General features: G+C 38.4%; 1 protein-coding gene across 2 annotated transcripts in view; it reads right to left on the bottom strand.

Moving 5' to 3' along the window:
- Positions 1-20,097, bottom strand: part of FER (FER tyrosine kinase) — a 166,579-nt gene that overhangs the window by 56,805 nt on the left and 89,677 nt on the right. For both annotated transcript variants that reach the window (XM_074569590.1, XM_074569591.1), the window contains 2 exons: positions 2,348-2,404; positions 31-146 (listed from right to left, as the gene is read on the bottom strand). In XM_074569590.1, coding sequence (XP_074425691.1) covers positions 31-146; positions 2,348-2,404 — 173 coding nt within the window. The remainder of the gene's footprint in view (positions 1-30; positions 147-2,347; positions 2,405-20,097) is intronic.

The raw sequence follows: 20,097 nt of genomic DNA, 5'->3' as shown, positions 1-20,097 counted from the left end.
ATAAACTTCAACTAAATTTAGAGAACCTACCTGGCTTCTGACAGAAATTTTATTTTCAGTTCCTGAGGAAGATCTTCTTTACAAGTTTTTACAGCAACAGGAGTTTTATCCTTTAATGTTCCCTTATACACCTCACCAAAATTACCCTGAAATCAGGAAAAAATAAATCATTCTGAGTAAAAAAGTCTTCACAAATCTCCATAAAAATAACGCAAACAGCTAATGTAACTGGGAGGGAACTTTGAAATGTGTTATGAAACCAAATGAGGTTTTCTTCCAGTATCTGCTCCTAACAGAATACAGTTCACACAGACACAGTACACCTATTGTATGGACACAGCGTATGAGTGGTCTACTTTGACCTTGCTGTAAAGAGGAAAAAACATATTAATTGTGTAATTAAAATCGTCTCATAAAACCTCTTAGTAACTTCTAATGTCAACACTGTTAGCAGTTGTTTATTTTTTTCTTATTCATACTCCTCCACTCTTTCATTTTCACACTATTGTATTTTATCAACAGTTTTTAACTTGCAGTTTGGAACAGAGCAAAAGATGATCTGTGAAACTAGGACAAAACACATCAAAATAACCTCACATCAAAAGTCCCTCTCCAGCTTTCTTTCTTGTAGGCCCCCTTCAGATACTGGAAGGCTGCTATAAGGTCTCCTGGAGCCCTCCCCAGTTTTCTCAGCCCATCCTCATAGGAGAGGTGCTCCAGCCCTCTGATATCATCGTGACTCTCTGCTGGACCCGCTCCAACAGGTCCATGTCTTTCCTGTGCTGAGGACTCCAGAGCTGAATGCAGTACTCCAGGTGGGGTCTCAAGTGAGTGGAGCAGAGGGGGAGAATCACCTCCTTCGACCTGCTGGCCATGCTTCTTTTGATGCAGAATATATATGATTTTTAATATAACACGTTCCGTTCATACATGTGGGGTATTATAGAATTAATACCAAGTAAATAAAGAGACCATTCACTTCTGAGGTGAAGGAAAATCTTCATCTTTTCTGAAGTTTAAGCTTTCATGATTTTCCTCCTCATCTTTTCCAGGCCACTCAAGATTTTATAGACCCTTAGATTTCTCACTTCCACAGTGAACAGCTGTACTTTATTTAACAATTTCTCATATGCTGATGGTCCTGTCATTCTTATCTTTTCTAGCTTGACTATGACTTTTTAGAGATAGAGGCATAAGAGATTTATACCTTGTTCCGAGAAAGTTTTTATCCTGTTCTGTATTTTTTAAAGAATTTTCTTTCTATAATCACTTTCAAGCACTGAGTTGTCTTTATTGAATATTAAAAATGTGCCAAACCCATGCAATATACATATAAATTCAGTTTATTAAATTAATCCATTTTCAGATAGCTTTAACTGTCTTTACTCATCAAGATAATTCATATTTAATTTTTAGCAAGACAAAGCTTTTCTAATGCCTGAAACTCTATTTTTCTCCCTTGATACTATTCTGTTTAAGAATGTGAAGCTGTCACAGTACCTATATTTTATGCAGGCACAGCCCTGTCTACACATAGAAAATTCTTTTTGTCATCTTATGCTGTTAAAGAGATTTTATCCGGGGTAACAGAACATTCTGACAGTATTTAATTCCTTCATTTCTTGAACAGTTTATCAATTATTTTGGTGTGTATCATAGTAAGAAAGCAATTATTGCTTTCATTTGCCGCCTCCTCATTTAAGCCTATTTTTCAGTTTTTCAGGAAAATTTTTGCTACATTGTGTCTAGAGCGGCACTCGCAACTGTCTTTGTAGGTGCAAAGGTGCTAATAATGTAAGCAAGGTACAGGGCTCCTAAGCAGAATTTTTGATATAAAGTATGCTATATAAGAATTAATTTAACACATATATGATTGTGAAGTTACCTACCCCTCAACAAATCATACTAAAGCAACGAAGATTTGTTTTAAGAAATATTGATTTGTTGATTATATCAGATCTTATACATAAACACCTAAATTTTACACATAAATACATAAACACAAATCTGTTTGGTTTTATTTATATTTTGCAGCATTTTTTGTAAGACTACAGAAAGTGAAACTGACATTTCATACTTTATAGAAATCTAGTTAGCTTAAAAGCCTTCCAAAAGAGAAAAATATGTATGCTAGCTAAATGCTTTCAGCACACACATTATATCATTTACCAGTAAATGTGATTTATATTTATTTAAAGCACAATGCTGTCTTGTGTATTAAAGTAAAAGAATTGATATAAAAATCACATACTACAGTACTTTAAAAGATAAGGCAAACAGGAAATGTAGAGGCTTAATGATTAATATATACTTATTTAAATGTTACTTAGCTCAGTTCATTACTTACTTTGCCCAGTAGTTCTCCCAATGTGACATCTTCATGATTGAGAACCCATTTCTTGTCCTATTGAAAGAAAAAAGAAGAATTTTCAGTCTGTGCAAATATGTAAGGTAAAGTTTGTGTAAGATAGATTTCAGTAGAAATGGACCTAAACAAGCATTATATTCAGACTGCTCAATCAAAAGCACGCCAGGAAGTTTTAAATCTAAGTGTTTATAAAACACAGATTAGAAAACTGCTATACAGTAAAATATTGAAATATACCATATAGCAAATTTCTATCAGAAGATTAAGCCTACAACATGACTGTATGTATGTAGATAGATCACTCTGCAAATGTTTACACAAGCTCTGGAAATGATACCTAGCACCCTGTTTTTAACGATTACCTAAGTCAAAATCATATAAGAAAAATTCATTTTAGTATGCAAAATAACTTACTGCTAGATAAAAAACCCAACATTTTTCTCCTCAGTGCACATGGAAAATAACTGATTTTTCTACTTTTTAACAAGACATATATTTGCATCTTTTAAGTCTTCTGTGGTAGCTTAAAATATTGGAGGCAACTGCTTGAAAAGACAACATAACAAATGCAGTTAAAGTATCTGTTCAGTGTTGACAACCAACACTGCAAATACTCTGCAACAGCCTAAAGACATATAAAAAACAATTATAAACTTCTTGCTGCACAGACATATTTAATAAATACTTAGCTAAAATGTTAGAGTAGGATATTGTAAGTCTAACCTATATTTACTATTTTCCCATTTTATTTCTCTGTTAGCGCCCCATCTACTTATCTCACAAACACCATTGCTGCTCCTCATGTTAGTGGTAAGGTCCTAAGAATTCTTTATCACTAATGAAAAAAGGAAATATCTAAACAAACATAGGCCATCTGTGCTCAGTGACAGGACAAGAGGCAACGGGCACAAATTATGAAACAGGAAATTTGTTCTGAACATGAGGAAACACATTTTTTGTGTGAGGGTTGTCAAACACCAGAACAGGTTACCCTGAGAGATTTTGGAGTCACTCTGAAATGGAGTCTGTGGAGACATTCAAAACCCAACTGGACGCAGTCCTGGGAAACCCACAATAGTTGAACCTGCCTGAGTAGGGGGCTTGGACTACAGAATCTCAAGAACCCTTCCAACCTAAATGGCCTGTGACTCAAAGACAGAGAAAAACCTGTATCTAAATAGATCATAGAATCACAGAACGGCTTGGGTTGGAAGGGACATTTAAAGATCATCTAGTGCAACTCTCCTGCCATAGGCAGGGGCATCTTTTACTAGATCAGGTTACTCAAAGCCCCATCCAACCTGATCTTGAACACTTCCAGTGATGGGGCATCCACAACTTCTTTGGGCAACCTGGGCAATCAGCACTATTTCCTTTGACCTACACAACCAGTAAAGTCTGCTGTCAACTCCTAAGGAAGGTGGAGGCTTGTACTGACTTACGTCTCCCTCTTTTTGCAAGGATAAAACCATTCAGCAGATAATCCAGAGACATTCTGAGTAACTGAAAGAATGAAAGGAGTACAGAAGAATGATGCCGCACAGTGCACCTTTCCTGGAAGGTGGCTACTCATTTCTGTCCTCCACATTTTTTGACTGACAAGAATTCAGCAGTAAAAAAAAAAAAAAAAAAAGGGGCGGGGGTGTGTATGAGAGGACTTCATTGCTATTGCGATTTCTATCCTTTTTTTTCTTATGCATAACGTCACAAAAATCACACAGACCATTGTTCCTGTAAGCTGTGCTCAGTGCACATTCCAGAGACTTTCTGAATGCCTCTATTCACCCAAACTTCCACCACGCAACTCCTGTCAGCCCCATCACATGAATTCCTGTACCACATCACCATGCTGTGTGATGGGATTGACACTTTGCCTTTCCTCTTCCCTGGGTGGGGCACTGGGAGACTTGCAAGGAAAATCTCAATAACCATCAATTGATTTTTCCCTTATAGACAAGATTCTTGATTAAAACTACTGCCTCACTGACCAGACATCATGAGTAAGATAATTTCTTCCATCTTTGATTTTGCTAAAAATAAATGTTCCATTCACTGAAGATTTTCTAAATGCGTTTTGATGACTGGATACCTCACTCAGAAGCTGTTACACTACAAACACATAGGAAATGCCATCAAACTGCACTCTTCTCTTTACCACTAAAACTCAAGTTTAAGAAAACAATTTGCAAAGCAATCTGTAAAGAAAAAACCCACAAAAGTGACTGCTTGGATGTATTAACAAAATGGTTTTTAACATTGAAATAAGTACTGTAAAAGCCAAGAAGTTACAGAATCTTTACCACTTAATTCCAAGGATTCAGTACTTCGGTGAATGACTTTTTGAAAATACTGACAACATGGCATTTCAAAGGCTTGTTTATGAAGAAAAAATCTGATGCATAATCCTTCAGCAGAGTAATTAAAGAAAATGGCACCATAAACTGGAATCAAATGTTCTGTTGAAGGATTTGTTATTACTGTATCAGTCCATTAATCACTACCAGTACTCTTCTTTTTATGAAACTTTCAGTCATTTATTATACCAGTGTAACACATTCATTACATGATCATGGTCCTGCCAGTTTGATCGGCTTTATTGCTGAAGTTCCTGTTGTTGGTTTAAAAAAGAAATCTTTATTGATGACCATATGCAAATTGCGCTGCCCTGCTGGTAACAGTTTCACAAGGTATCAGTAAGTGAATATTCATCTTAATGGTATATAAATTGAGAGTTGCTGCTTCTAAGAGCTTTCTGTGAATGGAAATCTTAAATTATCATAGAATCATAGAATGGTTTGGGTTGGAAGGGACCTTAAAGATCATGTAGTTCCAACCCCCCTGCCATGGGCAGGGACACCTCCCACTAGACCAGGCTGCTCAAAGCCCCATCCAGCCTGGCCTTCAACACTTCCAGGGATGGGGCATCCACAGCTTCTCTGGGCAACCTGTGCCAGTGTCTCATCATGCTCACAGTAAAGAATTTCTTCCTAATATCTAATTAAAATCTACCCTCTTTCAGTTTAAAACCATTGCCCATTGTCTTATCACTACACTCCCTGATAAAGAGTCCCTCCCCCTCTTTCCTGTAGGCCCCCTCTAAGTACTAGAAGGCTGCTATAAGAACTCCCTGGAACCTTCTCTTCTCGGGGCTGAACAACCCCAACTCTCTCAGCCTGTTCTCATAGCAGAGGTGCTCCAGCCCTTGGATCATCTTTGTGGCCCTCCGCTGGACCCACTCCAACAGGTCCATGTCTTTCCTGTGCTGAGGGCTCCAGAGCTGGACACAGTACTCCAGGTGGGGTCTCACCAGAGCAGAGTAGAGGGGGAGAATCACCTCCCTCAACCTGCTGGGCACACTTCTTTTGATGCAGCCCAGGATACAGCTGGCCTTTTGGGCTGCGAGTGCATGTTGTCAGCTCATGTCCAGCTGTTCATCCCCCAGTACCCTCAAGTCCTTCTCCTCAGGGCTGCTCTCAAGCCCTTCATCCCCCAGCCTGTAGTGACACTGGGGGTCGCCCTGACCCAGCTGCAGGACCTTGCACTTGGCCTGACTGAACTTCATGAGGTTCACATGGGCCCACTTCTCAAGCCTGTCTAGGTCCCTCTGGATGGCTTTCCATTCCTCAGGTGTGTCAACCTCACCACACAGCTTGGTGTCATTTGCAAACTTGCTAAGGGTGCATTTGATCCCACTGTCTCTGTCATTGATGAAGATATTGAACAGTACTGGCCCCAGTACAGACACCCCAAGGACACATCTCATCACAGATCTCTATCTGGACATTGAGCCACTCACTTGTCCGTGAAGACCGAGACAAAAGTCAAAAAAGTTTTACCTAGTATCTCAAGGCACTTGTGGAGTGATACATCCCCTGTTAAACTGCACCAAAGCAGTTTATTCAGCAGATAGTACGAAAGAATCCAAGAGAAGAGATGCTGTCATCTACATCATACCAGTGTACAATTCTGGCATTAAAAATGAAACAAAGCCAATTTTCTAATTTGCTATGTGTTAGATACTGTTATAAAACAAAGGGTCACTGGTTCATATAATTACCTTTAATTAATGAACTATAATATGAACAGTACTGCAAAGTGGACAGTAACAAAGACAAGACTGTTTCTACTGCAAGTATGTTGTCTGACTAATTCTGTTCAAATTGCACTGAGTTGAATATGTCATTATTCAATATTTTTGGATAGCTGCCAATAATTAAATGAATCAATAAATCACATAAAGGAATGGATGCATATTAGCATACAATAAACAAAAGTTAGATGTAAAGTCATGTCTTTTTTCTGTCTGATCATAAACTTCATGATCTTCTGTAAGCGCTTAATTCTGGTTGCGCATACAACCTAAGTATCTCTCCAGTTGTTAAATACTACTGCCCTACAGATTAATCATGCGTGTAAAAAGATACTGAAAATTACAAAAGAAATGTGATGGCAAAATGGGAAATAAAAAGTAATCTTTACTGTAGATATAGATAAACAGACACTGTAACGCCCATTGGCCCAAGCCACAGAAATTTTCATTTCAATAGAGCCGCTTCTAAATCAAATAGAGCAAATCCACCACATTTCCGAACGTAATCATAAACTAATCTGTATGAGAGAGAACAGAACTCTTGAGACTATTAAGCCATTACTATTCCCCCCAGAAGGAACCTGCTTATTATGTAGCCCTCTTCTTGTAACACCACTCTAAATCTCTCTTTACCTCATGCTTGTTCAGATTTCTCTATTGTTAACTCTTGGACCACAGAATACAAAAGCACTTTAGACAAATCCAGTTACAGAAATTAGCACTTCAGCATGCTTGGTTTTTATCTTATTGATATATCTTATTTCCAAATGGAATTACTTAAGAAATCCAGAAGCTTTATCACATTCTACTTTATTTATGTCCTCTGGTTTCCCCATTGAATTACATAAATGCCATACTTCTTAGCCAGTAACTGACTGGGCTCAGCTCAGAGAGAGCTTCAGTGCCTCTTGGGCACTTTATCGTATGTGAGGAGCTACTTGGCAAAGGCACACTTTCAAGATTCTCTGTGGAAGAATAGCAGGGAAATGACAAAGTCCCTAAAGGATAGGAAAGAAACTGCCTCAAGGTGGACACTCCTTGGGAGGAAAGTGAAAGATGAGTGAAAACCCCCCTGAAACTACTCCAGTTGTGTCCACAGCAGGGAAAGGAATTCCTTGTTCCCCGACTGCAAAAGGCATTACTGTCTTCTGAAGCCAAATTCTCCTACCTGTTCTGCTCTATGATGTTACTGTTCCCTGCTTATTCTTCCTCGTTCACAGCTGAGCAGCCAGAGCAACAGTATGCCGTAACTGCTGGCTGAGCAGCCGCGGGGGACCCCTGGCCAGCAGGCCTGAGGGTCACCAGCCAGGACCCACCCCACTGCTCTCAGCGAGGGAGCAAGGCAGACCGGGTGGGCAGCCCCAAGTTCAGATCAGCCAAGTATGCAGTCAAAAAGTAGGTCTGGGGTCAAGCTGGGAAGTCAGCCTGTGGGTCAGGGTCAGGGTGAAGGCCAGTGAGGGGGAACCAGCATCAGATGACTGGTGGGTGGGTTCATAGTGACAAGGCAGCACCAGGGTCAGTCCAAAAGCCATCCAGGGTCAGGGTCCAGGGCCAGATGAACGGGGTGGGTGTCCAGGCACAGGCAGGGCTGTGAGGCAGCAGGAGATGGGGCTCACGTGAGGCTGAGCTGTAGAGCCTCAGCCAAAAGCAACTCCCATTGGACCGGTGTGGCCCAGCCTGGGACCTTCACCCCAAGGTGGTGAAGCCTCCAGCTGAGGGCTGTAAGGAGCAGCTCTCAGCTGCACTACAGTTTGCTGGTCCTGAGCCCCGGACAGGAGTGGGGATGCTCTGAGGGCCCTTACTGAGCTAGCTGTTTATTAATAACACGATTAGAGTCCTATCGCTGTATCTAACCTTTGGAGATACTGCTATATCTGTTGGCCAAACACTGAGAAACAAGTGGTCAACTAGGCAATTCACACAGTGGAGAACACGGTCAGCCTCGACATTGCTACCTTTCCCCACTGGTCATGTAGTAGCTAACAGTCATCATACTGAATGTTTACATAAACAACAGTTTGGTAGCGAGTACCCTTCCAGACTTTCTGAGGCTATCCAGAATACCTGTTTTCAACAGGCACGCCTTTTCAAAGAGGTGAGTTATTTCAAGAGTTAACTGTAACTCACCAAAAAACCCAACCAAACAAACCAGTAATTAAAGAAATAAAACCTTCAACTGTGAAAAAGAATACTTCAAAAATAATCAGAAACTTCTCTTTTTATTTGTAAAATAAAGTAGTTTGGATATGAGATGTTAGTACATTCCATGGTTCCCTGGACCATGATAAATCTCAAGCCTCGAGCAATTAGTAGGGAATCAATTGTGCCTCAGTCCTTTCTTCAGTGGAGATGGAGGTACTGCAGTCCTGTGCAAGGCCACTGAGGCCACAGTATGAACAGCAGATGGTCGCTGTACAAGATGCAATCTCATTTTTCTTCTTCTGAGCTACGAGACTGAAACGTTACCACTATTATCCTAAGTGTAAGCTCAAGTTTGAAGCGGTTTTCCTCCTGCTTATCTCCCTTCATTAACAGAAACCACATCAAAGAAATCACAAATTATTATGCCAGGAAGAAGGCTTAGAAATTAGTTGTAGTGAATTATAACAGCTTTCAATAAAATGGAAAACATAACCCAGAACAAATACTTAGTGTTCAAATTCTCCTAGCATTATTTTACTATAATTTTTCGTAACAATTTCAATCATGAAGAAGTCTAAAATGGTACTTTTTCCAAATTAACAAGCACCAGTAGGGCAACTGGATACTAAACATTTTAAAAACAGACATTTTGATAATTAGTTATGAATTTATAAGCCCCAGCTCAAACACTTGGTTTTTAAAATCTTACTTTTTCTAATAGGAGAGAGAAAAAAGGATAAAAAGAAAATGCCACCTGTGCTTGTATGCATTTTCAGAATACCGTCAAAGAAAAACAAGATTCTTACCCAGACTTCAAAGCAAGATTTGTAAAAGAGGAAGACTGAGCAAATCCTGATCAGGTTCCATCACAGTATGAATAAAAAAGACTTCTATGTTATCATCACTGTTATTTACCCAGCTCATGTTCTCTGACACATTATTTACAAGTCAATGCCACCATACTAATGAAGGCAAGATCTATAAGTAAATTCTGCCACTGCTTTTCATCTTAACAGTAGACATAACAGAAGCAAAAAAGGTTAAAAACCTCTAGGAATTGGAAACCTTATTTGATTTAGGGGACACCAAAATGACTCAACCAAAAGAAAACATATTGCTTTAACAGAACTGACAACATAAGACTTCCCAACCTAAGACAGCATAGGGAATTTATCAAAAGCTTAACTATCACTCCCCTTTTCCCCACCTCAGCAAATTCTTCATTAACATTCCTCTAAAAAAACATAAAATAGTGGGATATTATCAGCATCTCTTGAGTACGGTGCATAAACATGCATTATGCCTGTTTCTTCATGTCGCAAGCAGAAAAAATGCATTCAGAAAAACATTTTGGAAAACAGCGCTTCCTCTCCTTCTTTAATATTAAATAGAAAATATCTGCAATATGAATTACTGTAGCTAAGAGCAATTTTTCTGCACAACAAAAATGGGAAGCCAATCTTTCGTTTTCAGTATTAAGGATAATTAGAGTGAGATTCTTTTTAATGGCTAAGAAAATCATAACCACAGATAATTTTTCATCACATTGGTATTCAAATATCACTTATCAGAACTTGATGAACCAAAAAAAAAAAGGAAAGTGAGTAACAGTCATGTACGTGTGGATAGAGCCTACCAACGTGGAAATGTGAAACGATCTTCTTAGAGAAGTACTATTTTTGACACCACCTATGTCAGTAGATCTAATGTTCATACCAATTTCATGAATCATAAACCATGTGTTTCAATTCCTTCAGATTAAGTACAGAAATAAAGGTAGCTAGTGGAAAAGATTTTTCATAAGAACAATTGAGTTTTACAAAAGGGGTTTTGAAAAACCCCACTGACAACTTCTTTAAAACCATTTCAGAATAAAGATTCATGAGCTGTAAAAATTCTTATAGAAGCTGTTTTGCATTATTATCAGCACTGTATTAAGCCACATGGATGAAATTCAATGTGAGCTGTAAAACAGAGTAACAGTGCAGATAGTACTTTTTCCAAGGAGGTAAACCTATTTCATCTGACTTGTTACTGTTCCATAAAAAAAATGCTGTGAAGTTCAACCTTTCTGCTAACCCAAATTTTAAATGGCCATAAACCAAGACGGTAGAATTGACATTTGCAAAATCTACTATGCAGCATATAAACTGCAGAAGTGACCTCAGATTAACTGCACAGCTTTTCTTTAAGCATTCTTTCTTGAAGATCAACAGATAAAATGACTGCAGAAGTCAACATACAAAACCAGTTCTCTTCCTTTTTTTGAAGGATGTGCAGTATTTCCCTAAGTTTATATTCTCTTATTCATCAAAGGACTAGAAAGATGTTGAGGATCATTCCAGAAAAACACAGGAAATAAAGAAAAATAAAGGAGAAAAAAAACCTGAGCAGGAACAAGACACAGAATGTGAAATACTTAAGCACAGGAAAGTCAAGTTTACATCAAAATCATTAATATTTCAAACACATTAAGGAACCATATAGCATTCCTCTCTACTTAATACAGTAAATTCAGCTCCCAGACTGAAGTACTCTGAATCATCTGTTAACCATATATGCAAACAGAGAACTTATTCACCCTTTCTCAGACGTGCCTTCCAAAACAGTGACAGTCTTCTGTGTGCCCAAAGGCAAACAAAACCGTGTGATAATGTAGTTTTTCATTTAAACATTCTATATCGTTTAAAGAGAGAGGAATGCAAAAGCACTGTCATATTATGCATGCACAAAGAAATACACTCAAATGGTTAAAATAGGCTAAATTATTTTTACATATGCACGAATACATTTTTACTTCCAGCCATGTGCTTGAAAAGGTATGTACAGCTGGGGTTGGGGGACAACAGATGTATATAAAAATGTCCAAGAGAGTCTCCTTGAACTATGTAAGATACTTAGCCACATGCTTAATTCCATCCTGACTTAACTTCAAAATATCCAGCTGTTTCCAGTTAGATGGTTTCCTTTCCCCAGGAGATAAAACGTTTAACTCATTCTTTTGGCAACATTCACACACTAAGGTATACTCTCTGCAAGACTGTTCCTTTATATATCTAACAATCCTTGCAAAATAATTTCTAAATTATAGTGGGTTTATAATATAATACCTTTCAAAGAGCTGCAGTTCCACATTAGAGCTTCCACCAAATTACTATTTCGTTCAAAACAAAAGCCTAAGAACTGTCATCCTATCTCTTCCTAGCCACATCTGTTCATCTTGCATTGGCTTTCATAATCTTCAGAAAACATGTAAAACCACTGAAGCAGAATAGAATTAACCTGGCAAAATTTCAAATAAACTGTTATATTAGCTTAATTTGTGACTCGGAAAGAGCAGGAAAAATCCAAAGCTACATAGAAAGGAAAAGGGAGAGAGACCACCCACCCTTCCCACACATACACACCTTTGTGGCACCAGCAACCTGTTCACTCGACTCAGCTATAACAGGAAACTGCAGCCTTAATTTATGAGATTTTTTCAGTGTGAATATCTGTAAGCTGTGCCTGCATTCCAAGCAAGACAGATGATGGCTTTGAAGCAGAAGTCATACAACTTTATATAATGCCAATAGTTAAATGAAGCAAAGTTTTTTACATCAGATACCCATTGTTCTTTAACAAGACATTGCTAGCTTCTCACATACCACTCACTCTTTATTCAGAATAGTGAAAGCCCTGGGAAACCTCTGGTGGCAGAAAAAAAGCCAGTCAATGAAGAACAGACAAAGGGAAGTGGTGCAGACACTCCAAGTGGCTCTGCTAAATATTAGCAGCTTCTATTATTATTTGTGTACTCTTTTGAATGCCATATTCATGAAATATTTTTTTTCTCCTGTATGAATGACTTTAGCCTGACAAAATTTTCCTATGTGGTCTATGGCAATCTACTCTCTGTTGCATCTTACTGTATCTTCTCCTAAAACTCAAAAGTCTGAGAATCAACTATGCAGCATCCTCTTCAATGTGTGAGAACCGCTTTTGAACAGAGAGGCCTATAATTAAGCAAACAAATATACTATTCATACTTTTTAATTTAAAACATAAGCACAATGAGATAAGCAAAAAACATCTGTGTCTACCATTTAACTTCTCTACCTTGCTTTTGTTACTTGAAAAGTACTGTAAGTCTACAAGTTTTTCTGCTGGTCATTCTGTAAAGCACTCTTACTTGAAAAGAATCACCCCTTTTCACTTCACTCATTTGTAGAAAAGAAATCCATTGAAAGCAGTGCTTCAACTCTCACTAGCAACTCACCCTCACAGAGATCTAGTCCTTCAATGTGCCTTCACAGAACCACAGAACAGTTGAGGCCTGCAAGGACCTCTGGAGGTCATCTAGTCCAACGTCCTGCTCAAGCACAGCCACCTGGAACCAGCTGCCCTGGACCATGCCCAGGTTTCTGAGTATCTCCAAGGAGAGAGACTCCACAACCTCTCTGGGAAACCCATGCCAGTGCTTAGTCACCCTCACAGTTTGCACTCATTGCCTCTGGTCCTGTCATTTGTCACCACTGAAAAGAGCCTGGCTCTCCTTTCAGGTATTTATATGCATTGATAAGATCCTCCTGAGCCTTCTCCTCTCCAGGCTGAACAGTCCCAGCTCTCTCAGCTTTTCCTCATATAAGAGACATGCTCCAGTCTCTTCATCATCTTGTGGGACTCTCTTCAGTACGTCCATGTCTCTCTTGTACTGGAGAGACCAGAACCTGACACAGTACTCCAGGTGTGGCCTCACCACAGCTGAGTAGAGGGGAAGGGTCACCTCTCTCAACTTGCTGGCAGTACTTCGTTTAATGCAGCCCAGGATCCTGCCTTCTTTGCCACAAAGGCATGTTGCTAGTGCATGTTCAACATTTGGTGTCCACCAGGATCCCCAGGGCCTTTTCAGAAAAGCTGCTTTCCAGTTGGGTGGCCCCAGCATGGGCTGGTGCCTGGGGTTGTTCCTCCCCAGGTGCAGGGCTCTGCACTTCCCCATGCTGAACTGCATGAGGTTTCTGTCAGCCCATTTCTGCAGCCTGTCCAGGTCCCTCTGGATGGCAGCATGACCCTCTGGCGTATTGGCCCCTCCTCCCAGTTTGGTGTCATCATCAAACTTGCTAGGGTAAACTCTGCCCTATCACCTAATTCATTATAAAGATGTCAAACAGGGTCAGACCCAGTACTGACCCCTGGTGTACATGGCTAGTCACTGGCCTCCAACTAGACTTTGTGCCACTGATCACCACGCTCTGGGGGTGATCTTGAGCTTAGTAATCACAATGGATGCACTATGTAAATCACTGGCAACCCTTTTAGGATTCAAACTGACTGAAAGACAGAACTAGTAATAGCAGTTACTTCATTATGAACTGATTATGAGATCCATGCACTACCCTAAATAGTAAACTAAATACAGTATTTACCATGTAAATAAGGCATTCTGAAGTCCTACCTAATCTGGCCCCTGAATTCCTCCTTAATCAACATTTAAATACCTCTCTCAAACATTTTCCTCTTATTGAGAATTCAGACATTATTATGTACATTTGATGCATACACCTGATGCAAGAAAAGCCCTACCATTCTTAACATGTAGCTTCTGTGTGTATCCTTTGCTTCTCCATGGCTGAAATGTCAGAAGACAATGGACTTCACCAAATAAGTTTAATGTTTTTGTGGCATAAAATAATATACGTAAAATAATATATTACCTCTGTGATGAACTGCCAAGGAACTTAAGTGCAAGCAATCCTTAAATGTAATTGTATTTTTGGCAGCAACTACAAGATAGCTCCTGGAGATCCACATACATCTGCAACAAGCCCTATGTCACTGTAGATACTTATGAAAGAGTTTGTTTTGTTTGATAAACAGTAGCTATTTATTTAGGAATTCAAGAGGTATTTCCAACTGAACTGCTCACTTTGTAATGACCTGCAGCACAACAGGTATAAAAATAAGCACCATACAAACAATGTTTACTTGTAGATTTTTTGGGGGCTTGCAGCTTTCTTTTTCCTCTGTTGGAGACTCCAGTAACCAAAGGTTGGGAAGAAACACTGAAGAAAGGAAGGCATATGCACCCATTATCCCCTGAGCAAAGAACATGGGGAAGGTGAGATGCCCACACACTACGTACAGAAGGCTAGGACAAAAAATCCACACAGCTCAACGATTTGAGGAATCTTATGCATGCAATGGATGGCACACTGACAAGAGCCCCAGTCACTAGCAAATAATTTCTGTCATGATCAGATACAATAACCTTTAACCTAAAACTTGTTAAGACTGTTTCTTAAAAATAGACTCTTAAAATCTATGGTATCATATTCACATTCTAGCATATACATACCATAATCAGAACAGTTGTAGTAAGAATAAACTGTGCTTCTAGAGGTTTTTGTTGGAGGACTCCTAAGGTATTTTATGTACATCCATGACTTGTTCCACTTATTGAAATATACTGTAGGTAGGAATCCAATTCAAGGGAATCTTCTACCAGAAATGACCTGCCCTGTGCCAAAAACCAACATGCACTAGAAGCTGATGTGTAACTCACACCCTAAAACTCCTACTCTTTAACTACAAAGTCTGTCCTGCAGTTTGTATTATCCAACAATATTTTCTTAATAAAATAAATTAAAAAAACCCACACACACAAACATAGAAAGGAATCAATCTGTCCTTTAAAGTCTGGTTGGAAAACGAAGCCCGAAACTAAATGGAGACCATTAAAAATGAATATAAAAATTACTGCTGTGACATGTCAATATAGAATCAATTCTTTTTATGATGTTTTCCACATTTACACAAGACCGTTCTATGTCTGGAGTGGTTAATAACAGGATACACTCCTTCACTTTAACACTCAGCTTCAAATTTGACCTACTTTCATTCTCCATGCTTAAAGCTTAACATTAGGCTGCCCATTGTGGAAGCAAATAGACTTCTATGGTTCACACAGAGAAAACACCTTCCTATCATCTTCACATATACTGCTAAATATATTTTGATCACCGTAAAGCTTACCTTATCAGTAAGCTTTAGATGTATTTATTCTGTGATCTGTATATGAAATCTAACTCAATAATAACATTTTTCATGATGCTTACTTAAAATAGACAAGTCCACTGCCCTTGTACGCACAGCCACACTCACATACACACGCAGACATGCAAAAGTGAAAACTACATATTCATGAGGTTTCCTTCCATGTATGTGAATAGAGAAGAGAGTAAAGAAGACAATGACATGCTAAAGAGCTGTGGTACGTATTTGCCAGCAGCTCCATGGAAGGTGTAGGTACACTGAAGTTTGCAGCTACGGAAGAACTGAGATCTATTCTGTTATTCTCTCCTACCCAGGAAATCAACAGGGAGAAAAAAAAAAAAGTTTGCTGTGACAACGTCACTTTCCATGCAAGTTTCTTGGAAAGGACTTTGATGGGAATCCATGAACCATACACACCATCCTACCAGTCCTACACATGTGCTGGCTCCAAAGCACTTCAGGATCTTTTAATATTAGTAATCTTCCTGAGAAGAAACATACTTGCTCTGAACAATGCATTTTGTTTGTGATATGAATACTGGAATTGCTGGTCCAATTAATATCCAGCAATATCAGTTTGCAAGCCATGTATCATTGCCTTTTTCTTCCAATATATACTGGTGGAAACCTCAGGTGCTTCTGAGATAATCTGTGAAGATACATATATGTAAACCATTCCAAATCACATGAAGCTCTCCACACAAACTAATCTACTTTCATGTAGGGAGATAGTAAGCATTTAATATCAAAATAGTTCAATTTTAACAACGTCAAGCTAATAAGAAACAATTTTAACAGCTCTAATTGCAGGAAAAACAACTGTTCAGCACTCTTTCTCTCCCCAAGTAGAAACATGTTGATGACACACTGCTTAAGCATCTGGCAGGTTTTGATGTTACACACATAGTAAGCTATTTCAACATAATTATTTACTTATTGATAAAATCTACATAAAATTACATTCCTGATTAACAAAAAAAAGAAAAAAAAACACCCAAAGCATAAATCCACAAATCTGCAGTTAAAATTTGTAGCTAAATTAAGACTTCTTTTCTTTTAGTAAGTTTAAGAATCTACACAGTGTGATATACAAAGATGAAGGCATCTTGTACCAAAAAAATAATAGATCAAAAAGGCAAATACTTAATGAAAAAACAGCATGAAAAAACAAAAAGGAATCAAAACCCATGTTATATTCCTCACTACCACCTTTGCCAGCAATCCTGTGTTTTCCTGGTATCTTCTGGTCATATTATAAAAGGAAAAGAAAATCATTTTACGTATCATAAATCCTCGCTTCTCATTGTGGATTTAACTTCCTTAAAGAAAATAATATATATATTTTAACATTTAAAAATACATGTATCAGACTTCAATCATGGTCATGAGAATTACAGCTTTGGGACAAAAATCAACACAGAGACCATGACCACCAGGGGCTTCTCACCATTCCTACAAGCCGGGCCAGGTATATTGGTACCACACAGGTAATTCACAGTGGAATCCTCTTTGGAGCTACAAATCTAGCCTAGGTCAAACTGTGATAACCGAATCAATCACTGCTACAGTCTGCTTCTTCCTTTCAGCTGAGATTTCTGCTCCTGAAGAGCTGTCCTCAGGTCAAACAAATGCAAGATGCTCTTCCCATTACTGCAGTTGTTTCCCTTTTCAGCACCTTAATTCCTTCCTGTCACAAGATGAGAATCTCTAATTGAGTGACAGGTCTACTTTGTGATAAACTCCTTTGACTACTTTGTGGTAAGTCTCCTTGCTAAGTCTCTTTGCTTCTCTCCAACTTCTCTCAGGAGGCCTAAGAAGGCTTGCCTGAAAGTGAGGATATTCAGCAGCTTCCTTCAATTCCTCCGTGTCAGCCTTGCTGGCCTGAGAAACACAGGCTACCTGCACCACAAGCACATGTGTTGTCTACAACAGTGAAAATCCGGTTATTTTTTCAAAATAAAGCAAAACCAAACAAAACACTTGCAAAACCAACCAATGCTATGGGGAGCCAAAAACTAGAAAAACAACTTTTGGTTAGCTTTGCATAGATAAGTGTACATTAGCTAATTGCTAAATGAGACAGTATTGGTTCTGTGATACTGAGAAGCTGAAACATGGAGCAGATAGAGTGTTTACGCTTTCCAACTTTGAGAGCTGAGCTCAGAGACTTCTAAATACAAACTACAGCTCAAATTGGCTCAGTGGCTGAAAAATGAGGGTCATGTCAGATTTTTATGAGGGCATTTTCATGAAAAGAATCTGTCTACCTGTACATTCTCACTTAAATATATATTTCTTCATAATTTCTTTCCATGTCTAACTCATTAAAATACTCATATCTTGCAAGACAGCCTCAGATCTGCACAGAATTCTCATGTCATTTGTGAACTTATTCATCAACATTAGAACCACTACTACAAAATACATCTTTTTTTCTTTTAACACTTTTTATTCATCTCACTCAACATTATTTACAGTTCATCATTTTCCCATGTACAGAAAATGTTTGAGGCCATATCACAGACGACTTTATCACATGAAAACAGATCCAGAATTTTTAAAGCTTCTGGCAATGAATACATAGCCTAACTCATCTGATAAAGTAGCAGTTAATTTTCTTTCATGAGGTCAAAATCCGAATTTACTACAGAGGATCCAAAGACTACATTAGCACTAGTGAAACAGCAGCACATCTCCAGACTGAAACAGTTGGTGCTGAGGACCTGAAACATACATTTGGGCGAAAAAGCGTTACTTCAGTCTAGATCTCTCCTGGTTCTGAAGACTGAACTCCCTCCCACCACCAGTTGTGCATGTTCCTATTTTGTTTCAGCTCAAAGGAGTAAAGATTGACTCCTCGGAGAATACTCGGTAATGGAAGCATAGCATCCTAAGTGGCACTGGGCAGATTTGCTTCAAAGGTATATTTCTGATCCAAGCAAAAACATTGATGCAGATATATCCAAATAAAAATGGTATTCCTTACTTCCCTGATGATTCTCCTTTCTATTAGTCAAACTAATACAGATTTCTTAGATGTAAAAATTGTATTTCAGAAAATTTAAAAAACTCCACAACATGAGGTCAAATATGTTAGAAAGTTAAAGTATATTTAATATGGTTAAAATAGCATTTCTACTAATAAAGTCCTTGGGTATGCACTGAGGTTACGCAGGGACTTTACGTATCAGTCATTTCATCAATAATAAATTGAAGAACATAACATGCATTTTTTCTAAAAGATTATAAATAAATATGAGAGACTTTTCCATTGAAAAAATCACTTGCAGATACCTTTTTAATGCCCTCAGTTTTTCTAATTTAAATTCTATTATTACAGGATCATTAAAATTCCAAGCAGGCAGGTTTGGTCTCCATGAAACGGGACATGGGACAGGCCTTTTGTGACACAATTAAGAGTGTTCTTTTCAAGGGCAACGTCACAGAAGGTGAACGCTAATTTGACTAATACGGTAAAGGAGGATGAATGATTGTGGGAAGGAAGGAAAGCAAAAACAAACTACCAATCATAATTTTTTTTCTGTGAAGTTCTCTGTCATATTTAACTTTCACTTTCTAAATAGGTTATTACAGGGACAGCAATTTGCATAAAAAGATTAAAGATTGCGTGAAACGTCAAAGACTGCTTTGCAGCTATAATATGAACAAAGAAAAAACAGTCTTTGCAGATGTCAAATGAATTTTAAGGAAATGATCAAAGATATTCTGATAATAGCACATGATGCATAAAATACCCCCAACACTAGGTATCAGAGTGCATATGCTATTTCTGAAAATAACTTAAAGCATCTCCACTTCCCCATATGAAAGCCAGAGTTTCCTGCAAACAAAAAAGGAAAGCTCACAACACTTTTTCTTTGCTCTGAAATACTTTTTTCCAACAGATAGTTTTTATCAGACGGGAGAATTAAAATCATCGTAAACTTGTAGCTCAGACCAAAAAGGTATTACAAAACAAAACAATTTAACTACCTTTTAAAACAGCTGCCCTAAAGCAATTTAAATCATGTAGCTAACACCTTTTTCAATACTGCCTTACTTGGGTCAAACTGTTGGTTGTGAAGCACGAAGTACACTATACCTTAGGTTTAGTTTACACAAAGTATAAGTAGCTATCAGATCGTATTTCATAGATTCTTGAAAGCCCACAAACAATATATGTAATAGGTATATTTTAAAAAACCTGTGCAATAAAGTTTCCTGCCACTCAGCACTCTCAGCCCTACCAGTCAGTATTACCATGGACATCCTTTCCATTACTTCACATAACCTATCAGAATGAAAGGTGAAAATCTCATCAACGCTAAAGGAAATACTCTTGAATATTAAGCCTGAGGCACCCCAGCACAAAGTCATATGACGAAACAAACGGAGCCTGTGTGACTGGATTTTACAGATACAGGCTGATGCCGATTACTTGGAGCACTTTGGGAAACCTGAGTAG

The sequence above is a fragment of the Larus michahellis genome, chromosome Z (genome assembly GCF_964199755.1).
Source record: "Larus michahellis chromosome Z, bLarMic1.1, whole genome shotgun sequence".
Lineage (NCBI taxonomy): Eukaryota > Metazoa > Chordata > Aves > Charadriiformes > Laridae > Larus > Larus michahellis.
The sequence above is the reverse complement of the archived record's forward strand: the minus strand, read 5'-3'. Positions and strand labels throughout refer to the sequence as shown.